General features: G+C 38.9%; 1 protein-coding gene across 7 annotated transcripts in view; it reads left to right on the top strand.

The window, feature by feature from the left end:
- The window catches only part of LOC120783910 (protein MTSS 1-like), a 55,652-nt gene that overhangs the window by 26,022 nt on the left and 15,252 nt on the right, over nucleotides 1–14,378 (top strand). For 5 of the 7 annotated variants that reach the window (XM_040117306.1, XM_040117305.1, XM_040117309.1 and 2 more), the window contains 4 exons: nucleotides 8,444–8,528; nucleotides 10,040–10,131; nucleotides 10,395–10,469; nucleotides 12,505–12,516. In XM_040117306.1, the coding sequence (XP_039973240.1) occupies nucleotides 8,444–8,528; nucleotides 10,040–10,131; nucleotides 10,395–10,469; nucleotides 12,505–12,516 (264 nt within the window). The remainder of the gene's footprint in view (nucleotides 1–8,443; nucleotides 8,529–10,039; nucleotides 10,132–10,394; nucleotides 10,470–12,504; nucleotides 12,517–14,378) is intronic. The other 2 variants (XM_040117310.1, XM_040117307.1) reach the window with 1 other exon arrangement.

The following is a 14,378-nucleotide window of genomic DNA, read 5'->3' as shown; positions in this document are numbered from 1 at the left end:
ATCTCAAATTTCTCCTCTTTGTCATCTGTACTCTCTCCTCTCTTCTTTATCTTTTGCTTTCCTCACCTCTTCACATCTAAGTCCTCAACATCATAAAGCAATATATTTATCTCTATTTTCCAATAAGCACTAGGTCAACGCCAAAAAACATTAGTGAGAATTTTACAAAGAATTCATTAGTATTCAGACCACGGCAATACAGTGGCACACTGACACACTTACTGTTGTCAGCATTGGCTCTGTTTAGCACACATCAGTCCAAAACTCTAAGGTTTCTTTTCTTAACACCCCTTAATCATCTCTGCATACATCACTCATTTGTTCCTCTAATGAATCTTTCCGCTTCTCGTACTTTCCAAACCGGCTGAGAGATGACAGCATAGAGTGGAGGACAAGCGAGTTGGAAGATGGATAAAATAAGGGAAGAGAAGAGAAGACAAGAGAATAGAAGAGGAAATTGGGAGAGGAGAGGAGATGGGGAGAGGGGAGAGGGGGTGCAGCCCTCAGGAGAAGAAAGCAATGTAAAGGAGAGAAGGGTAACAGGAGTCTCATGCACTACTATTCAGGATGCATTTCACTGCATTGCAGTGGCATACTGACACACATTCAGAACTGCAGTTTACAATGAGTCTCTCTTGGTTTCTTTTAAACGATACAGGTTTGTGAATATCTTCATAGAATTGCATTCAGTAGTACGATCCATTACAGCGTTGGCCTATTGCCTATGGTGATGAATATTGTCACTAAAGTACATATCCATCTGTCATTCACTATCTGACTAAAGAAACTGAGAAATCAGCCTGCAGTTGTTTTCGTGCCTCATTTGACTATGATGCAAACCATTGACAACAGCATCAGTACTATAAACCAGGCTAATGATTATTGATGGATGTCCTCCCTTTTGTCTTTTTCCCTTCTCCCCTGTCAGTATTCAGTGAATATGGTGCTATGTAGTAAGAGAAAGGGACGTTAAAATTTATACTGGTTAGTAGTTTACAGCCCTTGTTATTATATATGTCCTTTTATGATCTACTGTATGTTCATTACCGTAGGTTTATGGCTGACTGTGGATATTTTGTTATACACGCACCAGTGCTGATGTTGCAAATTCAGTACCGGCCCTTTTGATGCCATTCTTTGGTTAATGTCAGTGCATTTCATTGTGAATCAATTGCTACAGCACCAATAATGTTGCTGTTGTTATGTCAATATATGGATTTGCCAATACCCAGCCCCACTTAAGATACATAGATGTCAACAACAGTATGTTCCAGTACATGAGAACCTTTTTTCAACTTTAGTTTTGTTGTACATATTCCTTATACAATTTTTACAGTAAATGAAATTAGTCCTCTCTTTTTTTTCTTTCAATTCCTCTGCTCTCTCCTCATCTTCTCCTCCTCTCCTCCTTTTTTCCCTTATCCTGTCTCATAATGACAGCTGTTGGGAGCTGTAGTCAGACAGTCCAGAGTTTTTGGGTGTCAGCACTGGTAACACTGCAGCAGGTGTGTGTGTTTGCTCGTCCACACGTTTGCATATGCTGGTGCCCATTGAGGCTAGAGTTGCTGACTGTCGAGTGTGTTTATGTGTGTGGGTAGATAGGCTAAGACAGACAAGCTGAATTTCTGTCAGCAGTTATTGATGAATGAAGAGGTGAGCTTGGTCACTAAGGAGGCCAGGACAGCTATTAGAGCAGACTATTATCAGCCCTTGACCTTGGAGATCATTCACACACCTCTCCTTACTTAACTAGTATGAACAGTATTGTAAACTCATTCATTCTTACATTCATCAACCTTTTTCCAGCTCCCTCAGGCCCAGATTCACTGAAACCCCTCACAATCAGCCACTTAGTTGATCGTTTATTGAAAAATGTAATTGTATACTTAGAGTAGGCTACCAGACTGACAGAGCAGACAAATAAATCAATGAATGTAATGCTAGCCTGTATCTGTGCTATGTGGGTGGCTCCATCTGGGCATGCCAACTGTTCTAGGACTGTCTGTGTGTGTGTGTGTGTGTGTGTGTGTGTGTGTGTGTGTGTGTCTGTGTGTGTGTGCGTGTGTGTGTGTATGTGAGATATGTGACTTGAAATATTTTCAAAGACATGATTGGAACCGCAAGTAGTCTATAAAATGATAAAATGATTCATGTCTGTCTTGAGACACCTACACGAGTATAAAATAGTAATTTGACTAAATGCCACCTGTTTCAGGGCAGTTTTACAGTAAGACTGACAATCTAATCACTAGTTAATGCTTACAAATAAGCCTGAAAGAACAAACATAAATGCAGGCTCCTGACAAAAGCACGGTGTAATCAGCTGTATTAGCCGGAGACAACACTGCTACATAACATGCAGCCATGCAGACTTACAGTACATAATAATTTTTGAAAAGATGTAATTGTTCCTTATCGGTGTGAAAACACCAGATTGGGCCATGAAGAAGAAAAGATGAATTTTTAAATTTAGCCAGCTTAGTGTGGATGTAGTCTTAGTGTTTTCTCCAGCTCTCTAATTAGCTAGTGAACAGATCGCTTTACCTCTGTCCAGCTGGGTGAGTGCATGTGAATGTGTGTGTGTGTGTGTGTATCCAGCTGTATAGCCTAGAGTCTCTTATCAGTGTAACCACTGGCCCGTAGTTAACAGCGACCATCTGGGGCCCATACATAGAGTTTGTTTTAGCAAGCCAGCCTCTCTGATTTTCACGTCAGAACTACCCGAGCCAAATCACTGTCTATCTGTCTCTATTTATCTTCTCCCCCTTTTGCTCTCAAGAGTTCTCCTCCTTCCAGCTCTCTTTCTCTTCTGTTTTTTATATGAATTTATGGAGAGGCTTTTTCAACACTCACCTCCTTAACCATTCTCCCTTCCTTTCTTCCTCTTCCTCCCTAAATCACTTATTCTTCTCTCCTCATATCATCTTTCCACATCCTCTACTGACAAACTGAGATCTGTATAAAGATGCAGACTGGATTAGTTTGTACCACATGCTTTCTTTAATGGGTTTATCAGAAATGAACCATGGATCTTACTTTTAGAAGGGGTACACCATAGGATCTGCATCTACATGAGTACCTTTTGGATGTATGTTTTATCTGAATACATGAAGACGTGTTACAAATGTGGCAGGTTAAAGTTAATAGTTTGGGCCATATAGAGTAGAGTAGAGAGGAGAGTTTAATCTAGCTAAGTTGTGGCAAAGTCCCTCTCCAACCATGTAATATCACTTAACTATCAAATGTTCCAAACCCACTTATAACAATTTTATTTTGTGAGGGGAAGAGATTAATGATTACTGCCTATTGGGACATAAGGCTGCACACAACAAGGGTTCTTGGAGTTGATGTATTTATTGAAATGAGATAGTTTCCTATAAACAAAACTCTACGTATCTACGTATTCTGATGCATCAGTGCTGTTTTTGAGTTTCAAAGCCAACGGTGTTGCTTAAGTTGGAATTGACCGAAATCAATAAATATTGAAGTAGGCTGTTTAGTTACAGTAGTACATTTGAAGAACAGTAAAAGAAAAAAAATGTTTCTAGGTCTAGCTATGTTTTATCATTGTGCTATAAAGCACTGGTATATACTGAGTTTTTACTTCAGATATAAGATACAGGCTTGTAGGAGAGGATCATAGAGTGTCATATTGCTGGTATCACATTGTTTCCTCCTGTATTGATGCCAATAGTATTGATGGTTTCAGATTGAATCAAATCGTGTTGCATTCTTCTAACAACCCGAAAGGTAATCCTGTTGTATAAATACAGAAAAGGGAAGGAACGTTGTCCTTTCACCTTTATTTAATCCTAAAGAGAGGATGAGAAACACAGCCTACTGCCTTTGGGAAAATTGCCTAGCAAGCTTATTCAGCAGGTGAGTTTATTGCAACATTAGCCAAAAATAAAGAGTGGTACTATACTTTACTGTACAACTATAGAGGTCTATTCATCATATTCAGAGCTAATAAAAAAAAATACCTTAAATTTATGAGTGCCTTTTTGTAGTTACCAATACATTTACACATCAACCTTTTAATCAGGTGTCCTTTCAAAGTATTTTCTTTCTGTTGCTTTCCTACAAAGTTCATAATCACACACACACACTCTCTCTCTCTCTCTACCTCTCTCTCGCTCTCTCTCTCTACCTCTCTCTCTCTCTCTCTCTCTCTCTCTCTCTCTACCTCTCTCTGACTCTCTCTCTCTTTTTCTCTCTGCGTCAGCACAGTGTGACATTCCAAGGAACAGTCTGGAAGGGGCTTGAGGACAGAGACAGTCTTGGCAACTCGACATCAAATTGCCATCCTATCTCTCTCTCACTTTCACACTTGCAGACACACACACATTGAGGGAAATCTATCACCTCTGTCACAAATGGTCCCTATAGACCCTTGAGACACTGGTCCCCACAGAAAGCTGTAATGTCAGAGACCAAGAGACAAAGCTTTGATTGGAATATATGAAAAAGCAGAAGTTTCTTAGTAGTACAACCTGACACATACAAGTGTAATAAATACCTCTACATACAACTTTCATCAATCATTTGATAGAAATTGCTTGAAGGTGGTGAGAGAATTGATTAACACCCAGTAGGTGTAGTAAATAAATATAGTTAAAAGACAATCCATTGGCTTTATAGTGTATGCTCTCTACTATGGGACATTGTTGATTGTTAAAAAAACAGAAAGGCGTTAGTTTAGCGAGGTTCATACACAGATGCACAAAAGATAGACTTTAGAGTGTATGTCTGTGTTTTCAACTTGTTAAGTGTTGGTAGTGCAGGGATAATTACAAGCCTCTGAAACAACTGTGTCACACAGCAGCTATTTCTACTGACAGCCAGCTATGCCACTACACACACACACAGCAGTGGTCTGGCCTTGCAGTGAGGCAATTGAAACTTACTCTTGTGTGTGTGTGTGTGTGCGTGCGTGCGTGCGTGCGTGCGTGCGTGTGTGTGTGTGTGAGAGACAGACAACTGGAGCTTCCAGTGAAGCTATTTCTATCTAGGGGTCATTTGGTGCTAGAAGGAGCAGACGATGTGTGTTAACCGCCACTTTATCCTGAGAGAAACAATACAACTTTCCACATACTGGACAGATCGACCTGATACCGTATCCACTTTTGGTCAGTGTCCTAACCCTTAACTCTTGTGACCGCATCTGATGTGTCAGCTACTACTGGGTGATATGGTTGAAATCAATATCATGATTAATATGTATATTTTCATGTAACTAAAGTAATATGCCACATACAACTAACAAATCATGTATATAAACAAAGCGATACACAAACTTACAACTTAATATATTCCGTCAGAAGACGATAAAATATTGAATTATCTCCCAGTCCTACCACGCGCTGCTGCGTTATGCTGCGCATTACACTGGACTGCATGTGTGTGTGTGTCATATACTTCCCAATGAGAATGACATGTCAGTCACTTTACAAATGGCAGAAAACAAAAGCATCCTAACCCAGTAACATTGTAGGAGCCCAAGTCAAATTGTAGCAGGCACACACAAAACACACACAATAAAACATACATGGTTGCCATGACAACTGGCAGTCATGGCAGAGGCTACATTGACTAGCTACCTGCTGTGAGAGGGAGAAACCGGGGTAGAGAGAAGAGACACAAGTCTCTTTCATACGTGGAATATGCAGTATTGCTGAATTATTTATTATTATGATTATCATGTTTCTAGAGAGTAAACAGTTTTAGTTGTAAGGCTTAGGTATGTGGATACTAACATCTGCAGACAGATTTCTATGTCTGCCCATCTTTATATGTTAGCAGTAGTCTCTTTCAAATATGACCTCTTTAAAAGAAATGTGCCATTCATTGGAAGTCTCTTCAAATGGAAATTGGGGTATTGCAGTAATCTTAGAAAATCTGACTTGAGTGTGAGTTAGAATATGATATTTCTAGCACACCCATAATTCTGCCCATAGCCAAATGCATGTAGCCAAGAACAGATTATGGTCGTGTGCCTCATAGCAACACCAGTAGTGTGGGTGGGGTTGCAGAAAATGAATTATCAACTAAAACCAAACTCTTCCCTTGACAACATGGGCTCGGACTCTACAGAAACTTTCTAATGAAAAAACGAACTCCTTGGTTTTGTTTTTTTTGTTTTTTTTGGCTCTCCGTGGCACTGTGGCATCCATCAGCCACACCCTCTCTAGAATAACAAGCAGTTATAGTAAGGGAGAGGTGGCCAGTTGGATGGATGGATAGGATGATGAAACAAGTCAACACAGGAATGAATGAGCATTATGTTGTACAACAGAAAGGTCTTTATGGCATATAGTGGCCACACTCTCTGCAATAATAAGCATCACAGTTAAAGAGGACTGGATGAATGAATGGATAGAGGGAAAATTTTTAGGTCATAATGGGCTCTGTGGGATTGACAGTATATCATGTATTGTTAAAAGGTGCAGAAAAGTTGTAATTTGCTGTGTAAAATAGCTTAATTCGGTGTTACCCTGTATCTCTTTGTGTTACTGTTTGTCTCTGCTTTGCTTCCTTTTCACTGAGCTGTCAAAGCATAGTGAGCTAACAGCGGTCATTTAGAAGAGCAGGACAGATGCAAGTTGCACAGAACATCTCATAAAGTGGTGTTTGGTACATTTTGCTACGTTGACAAAAGAAGTTTTGGCCTAACTTTTTCCAACCACAAGTCAGCCTGAAATACAAAGCTCACACAGGGAAGCTCCAAAAAATCTCTCATCAATATAAGATGTTGAGGAGTCTGAAATACAGTTGAAAGTTGTCCTGGACTATCATAATTTTGCTTGGCCCTGAACACATTACTATTCAATAATAATATTCGTTGAATTTAACTCAGTTTGACCGTTTTAAACCACATAGTTAATTTGAAAGTTTGTCTAAACAATTTTTCTCTTGTTCTCTGAGATTCCCTGATCAGAGGATTTCTTTTTTTTTTTTTTTTGTAGCACCCCAGTCACAATGAATGAGTGTTCTAGGCCAAATCAGCAGCCTCTTGCATTTATGCTGTTCAGCCTCTGATAGAGTAAAAGACAATTTGTGTATGTGTGTTGTGAATCTGAGTGTGAGTGTGTGTGTGAGTGAGTGACAGCTCTGTGTGTGTATCTCTGCATGCAACAAGGACTATGCTGACAGCAGAATGGCTTGCTCAGTTGGAGGGGATTCACACTTCACATAAGATCATCACAACCAAACTGTCTCTAACACACATATACACACACACATAAAACCATGCACACACAAACTCACAGTATCACTCTGTCACTGAACAGAATGTCACAAAAACTCCACACAGTTTCATACAAGATCTTTCTGCCCCCACCTTCTCTCTCTCATGCACACACCAACACATGCAGACATATACACAAACACATTACTGATTCATTCCCACAGAGAAACCGACTAGTCATACTGAGCAGCCAGACAATGGTTCTGTCAATCAATGTCAAGTCCCTGCTTAGCTGTCCAGCCTGAGGCCTTCCAGTGGACTGCTAGTTAGCCTGTGTGATGGAAACAGACACTAGCCCCAAGCACATTTTCTAGGCTCCAGCTCCAACTTCCCATCACTTCTCTTGACCTGAAAATGTGTGCAATTCGTAAATTAGTATTTACCACTGATTCCCACAGTTTTCAGCTGCAGTGGAAAGAGTGGGGTCAGTGAGTGCACATGCATGAGGTCTCGTTCAGAAAGTCCAGCCTCAAATTTTTTTCCAGCAGCAAAGTCACTCTCAATTTAGTATGCATTTAATTACATTACAGCATTAGCTTACAATTATTTGCTGCACTTAAATACCAAACTGCTTTTTATTTAATGTTTACACTGGAGATGTACAGCTATGTAAACTTTTTCAAAAGTCCCATGTCTATATTTAGCTCTGTGGATTCTCTCTAGTTACCTTTGTAATTAGACATCCTACTAAATGATGCAGCTGCATTTCGGAAGTAATGGTAATTTAACTCAAAATAGACCAAATTCTCTATTGCAAATGTCAAACTCGTTGATGGTGGCTTTTTCAGAGAGTTAATCTCAAAAACAGATTTAGTGGCTAAAGTGAATATGATACCGTTGGATTTCTGTTTATTTTCATTTTCATGGACGTCAGTGTCACTTAGGGTAAAAATTGAAAAATGTTTGTTACAGTCTATGTAAATTACAGTGTAATATTTTCCCTTCAGCCTTCCTTTCTGGCATTTTTGTTGCTTCTAACCGTCTCTTTACTGGCAAACCTGTTCATGTACTCTTATATTATTCAAAGAATATTTTCGATGTGCATAGAGTGACCACTTGAATTTTTTTTATATGTCATGTCCAATTCCGGTAGGTTGTAGTGATACTGATTGATATCTGAGATTTGGATAAATAGATGAATTAGAAGATTTTAGCAATTGTCGAATTTAAAGTTTTTGTCTTTTTTATATCTTTCAGGTGGGACCAGAGACATTGGATCAGCGTTGACCAGGATGTGTATGAGACATCGCAGTATAGAGACTAAACTCAAACAGTTCTCCATGTACGGAACATTACACATAGTGTATCTGTGTGCTGCACTTTTCCCCTTACTTTTTAACTCCTCAAGCACAGTACTATTGAAATTTACCACCATACGGGATCTGTTATAATGCAATGTCTGATGGAATTTTGGTGATTGCTTGGCTGGAATGTAAGAGAGGTTGTGTGGGAGCGGGGATTGCATTAGGGTCCCCACCGTGTCAATAAGCCCCATCACTGCGGTTTGGCTGAGCTAAAAAAAAGGAATATTAACAGGGAGTTCATATGTCCAACAAACATCCCCTCCAAACACACTCAAAACCTGCCAAAGTCAAGTATTACAACACAGTGATTTTTGAGTTCTGGTAAAAAAAAAAAAAAAAAAAACTGAAAAAGCTTTTCAAACTTTCCTCTTGCGGTGTTTCCTATATTAGTAAGTTAGTTAGTGTACTTCGACCCAAGCTGTTTCCCTAGCAGTGCAACTCCAATAAAATGGTCTGTATTTGAATTGTTATCTCTCATGTTTTGTGCGTGGGGATGAAAATGCCCCTTTTTTCATGAAATACTGGGAAAGAGACGATTTGTCTGGCAAGACAAGCATCTATAATGTCTCAGTGAAGTCACACACAACCCTTCTCTCTTACTCTCTCTCTCTCTCCCTTTCTATCCCTCTCTATCTCACACACACATGCACATTCACACACTTATTCAGACACACACACACACACAATTCACAGACACACTACACAGACAAGGGACTCTCTAATTCGGATGGCATTTCAGTTGAGATTCCACTTGGATCTCCATAGCAGGGGCTGTACAGGGGGGCTGTGGTCATCACCCACCCACTGACACACACGCACACACACACACACACACACACACACACACACACACACACACACACACACACACACACACACACACACACACTCTTTGGAGAAATGTCTGCAAGAGGGAGAAGTCTAATTTTAGTTTCATGCACTAAGCCTGCAGCTGCCCACCTCTCACACTCTCAGCCTCTTAAACACACTCACAAATACATCTTCGAAGATGGGCACAGTTGGGTAATGATTGACAGATATGACTGCACAGGCCTCTTACGTCCTCCTGTGACACACAGTCAGACATAAGCAGACTTTTTTCCCTCTCAGTCTCTGTTTTTCCCTTTCTTTCTGTCGGTTAATGATTGACAGACAAGACCATACACTACACAGACAGAAAGGCAAACCAGACGTAATGGTTTTTACAGTATGTCTGACAATCTGTCTGCTACAGATACACTGATAAACCCTGCAGAGTGAGTTTGTAAGACGTGAATAAAATTAAACGAGCCAAAAGTTGGTGACTGGTATTTTACATTTACATGTTTATAAATAGGACATTCAGCCGTATGATCGGTCAATAAAATTTACTTTGGATGCAAGTGACAAGTTTAGATTTTAAAAGGTTAGTCTTGAATATCTACTTAGAAATGGTGTAACTGATGAGGTTGAGCTCAGATCAGAAGTGAGTAACCTGTTGTTTTTGCAGGGGTTTCCTGGAGGGTCTGATTAACCCTCTACAAGAACAGATGGAGGAGTGGAAAAGGGGAGTAAATACTTTGGACAAGGACCATGCAAAAGGTAGGTTAAACAAATGTAATCACATACAAAAGCATAGACAATACACTGGTCCCGAAACTAGTTTAACAACAAGATACATCTTAATCATTTCATCAGCTCTATTCACATTGCATTAGGCCTACCAAGTAACTATGACTTGGAACATGGGTTGATATTCAGGTTGTCAAACCATTTTTGTTTGTTATTCTGTCCCAGAAAAACTATTATTAACTGTTCTTTAACACATAGTTAGTTGACTTTTATACCTTGTCCCTCTGAACCAGAGTATAAAAGAGCTCGGCAGGAAATTAAGAAGAAGTCCTCGGACACACTGAAACTTCAGAAGAAAGCAAAGAAAGGTAAAAAAAAAAAAAAAAACATTTAATTTTTGTTTCAAACCCATAGCTTAAATGAGTCAACAAAAATAACACTGCTGAGTGAAATTAATCCACTAATGATGAGACAAATTTTGTTCTAACAATATTTTACCCACGAAGTAGCAAATTTGACCATAGAGAATGAAAACAAGGTGAACTCCACACTATACAATATACAATCGCTTATTGTCTTTATTGTGCAGGCATAAAAACTAGCTAAGTATAGGGATGACATGGTTATGAACTTGGAGCATTGCCTGCTAAACCATCATGTGTCTGTCAGACAATTTGTCCAATTGAATTTGAATTTGTATTTTTGGAAAACAAGTAAAATGCTTTCATTATCCTCTACTAGTTTGCATCTTATTCAGAAAGCATGAAATTTGAGTCTTTTAAACCCCTAATTCTAAAAGATTAGCTCTACACACGTATTTCAAGTGAAGTTAGGAAAGGCTTAGCCTCATCAGCTTCAGTCTGTGCTCATCCCATAGATGCTATGTTTCTGCCACCACTAGCCAGACATAAGAAAGATGTGGTCCTAATTGACCTATTTGAGAATCTTGTAAGGGGGGGGGGGGTGTGCACCTTGTCTTTGGTAGTATTTTAGTTTAATTTGATTTATGCTGTACTGGATTAAAGACTTCTGTCTAAAAGAAGTCATCATTACGGACTAAAGGAAAAATCAGATTATTGAAATCATGTTTTTCAGGTAGGAAAGTGGGACAACGTCCAAATTGTATATATGATGTTTTTATTAGACAGCAGTGATGTGTGTGTGTGTGTGTGTGTGTGTGTTTGTGTGCGTGCCTGCGTGCGTGTGTCTGTGTGTGTCTGTGTGTGTCTGTGTGTGTCTGTGTGAAGAGAAGAGAAGAGAAGAAGTTTGTCCTTACTGATTAGACATGTGCAGATCTAGGCTAAGGCTAAACATTACCTTACTTGGTAAACACTCAGTGAGAGTACAGGGGCCGTTTCTCTCTGCAGTCCTCTTGGCTCAGGTTCCACATACGCATTCACCTACCTAGAGAAAAAATACTATACACAAAAAAGGAATTAGATGAATATGTTTCCAGCACGTTTTGAGATGTTGATATTTTCAGATTTAAATCAGTGGATGTCAAACATTCCTAATGTACAGATTTTCAGGAAGAAGTAAAAGAAACTTAAAGGTTCGTCTTACTCCCATTATGCATTAGATATAATGTTGCTATATAACTTATACTGTACATAGTGATCATAATGCTGCTACATTAGACGTTTCTTTCCTCTAAAGCTTCCTGCTTGACTTTGATTATCATTAAACACTGCTGGCATAAGCTCATACAATTTATCAGCACTAGGATTGTTGCTCTCCTTTTTGATTTAAATTTCGAAACATGTCTAGCAAATTGATATATTTTTGAAAGGGATTGTCTTCATGAATTTAAATTTACTGACAAATTGATCAGTGTGCCAGTAACAAAGGGAGCAGTAGCCAAAATACCATTGCAGATGTTTCATCTTTTTGTTAGTATTGATGCAGCAACACATTAGCATACTGCTGGTACCAGATAATGTCAGGTTTAAAAAACAAATCCTGCTGATATTTGGCACTTGCTTTAGAATTGGTAATGTGAAAATGAATGTAATTACAAAGTAATCACTAACGTTTTGACTTTCTTTAAGGTTTTGTTACTTTAACAGGGGCATTTCTGTAAAGCTCAGCCTGTTTTTGCACTAGTATTTATACTAAGATTTAATAAGGCATACAGACATGCATATCTCTATCAGTATTGTCTGATTTTGGACAGGAAACACTTGATAATGATATTGGGTAAGAAAAAAAAACATAGTAGCACATTGTTTTGGCTTTATATTTTATATTTTTCTTTGAATATTAAAATGCTTAAACAGGCATCACGACACACAAAGCTGCACCTTGATGCTTAGTGCTGGCACTCCTTCAGTTGACTTGAATCTTTTTCCTCTCCCTGTCCCCATGTGGTTCTGATACAATCCTGCGCCTTATGCTGCACTGCAGCTGATAATCTAGGTAAGTCAGTCTGTGGATCAGACACACTGTCCAGGTAGCTGCTTACGCTACAATGCTTAACCAATCATCTTAGTTGCATTGTGAAGAAGCCATCAGAAATGTTGATTTTTATGCAGAAATAAATACATGCTTAATATTGGCATGCTCAGTTTTCCTCTATAGTCTTCTCTAAAGTCTATGTTTGCTACTAGATATTGGCACATTAAGATATATGGTCTTTGAATCTATGGTTCTCTATAGGTTTTTACTTAAGCGTACAGAAACCCAGGGTCCATCCTTTTTACTGTGGCCTCTTCTACTTCCAATCGTTTCTTGTTTTCTGACTTCTCTCTTTCACTGTCTGTAGTTCTGGGTTAGAGGCCCCATGTTTGTATGCACCTGAGGTAATGAGGAGTTCTTGAAAAGGAAATTGAACAAGAAACAGAGGTGCAGCTCTATAACTGTAACCCACTTGAGGGCTGAAATGGTAAAGAGAATTTCTTAATTGAATTAGTATCACAGTGATAATAAAAAACGCTTTTTTGAAGAAGAAAACAGAGAGGAAAGGAGGTGAAGCAGAGGCCTCAGAAAACTTGAGATACACTTGGGTACTAACTGGTCCAGTGCGTGGCTCCTTCTGCTTTACTGGTCCAGATCTGTAGTATATTTCTACAAATTGTCTGTCTGTTTTCTTTTATCAGCTCTGTGGTGTCAGCCATAAATGTGGTCCACGCCGGCACGTTTCCTTTGTTCTGCTCACATACACATACACACACTTTCTCTTTTATTCAGCAACACGAAACCAATCAAAGGAAGTTTTGCCAGAACAAAACTTAAGTTTAAAAAAATTGTAATGCTTTATAATACTTAAAATGCTTTGGGCTTTTCTTTCTTTTTGGCTACAACCTGTCCACACTGCAGAATTTTAATTGAAAAAAAAAAAAAAACCCAATTAAAATAGATGATTCACAAACTTTCAGCTTTACATTTAATTAAATTTCTAGGTATTTTTACATTGCAAGCAGTGCCGGTTGCCATTGTTCATCAACAACAACCAGTGTGACATTGGGTTATGGTAAACTGTGGGGTAGACCGTTTGCTAAAAGCAGGCACTTTATACTTTTGCTTAAAGGGAGGAAATAAAAAGATATTACTGCCCTTATTTCATTTTATTGGAATTAATTTCATGTTTGCCAGCTGTCTTCATTCAGACATTTTGGGCATACCCCTGTTGATGTGAATGAAGATAACCACTTTACCTAACTGCACCTGGCTCATCCAATAAGTCTTAAAACTCACTCACCTCTGTTTCACAGAATGCACACAAACATTTAGATCAAATTTAGGAATAGGCTACTATTTTTAGACATGCTACTTAAAAGAAGAGCCGTCCTATTATGCACAGGAATAACACCCCATCTGTCAGCTTGTGTTGGTTAGTCTATAGCTGATGTTTGATATGTGTCTTGTGAGGGTGTTCTTCTGACCTGAGACCCCAGCCTTTCTAAGAGCCTGTGACTGCAACCCTAATGTAATCATGGGTCATGTGAAAGCTGGAGCAGTTAATCTCATTTGTGTGTGCATATGTACCTACATGTGTGCAGACTGTGGGCCGTTTTGACCCCACCATTTTTATTTTGGCTCAGTCACTGAATTTCTGGCAAGTTGAGTTTAGAATATAAGTAAGATTTTTAAATCTTTTTGGAAAACACATATTAGAACTTCTTCTCCTCGCCGGCCCAGCTGCTGTGTTGATGAGTGAATTAGCTAATTAGTCATATTAAGCTAAGAAATCTACAAAAGGTGATGATGATGAATTGAGTGGTAAAGTTCATTCGCATACATTAGGGTGTGTGTTCTATTATTGCCATATTTTGGAGACT

Source organism: Xiphias gladius, chromosome 22, assembly GCF_016859285.1.
Source record: "Xiphias gladius isolate SHS-SW01 ecotype Sanya breed wild chromosome 22, ASM1685928v1, whole genome shotgun sequence".
Lineage (NCBI taxonomy): Eukaryota > Metazoa > Chordata > Actinopteri > Istiophoriformes > Xiphiidae > Xiphias > Xiphias gladius.
Note: the sequence above shows the minus strand (reverse complement) of the source record. Positions and strands in the feature narration are given on the sequence as shown.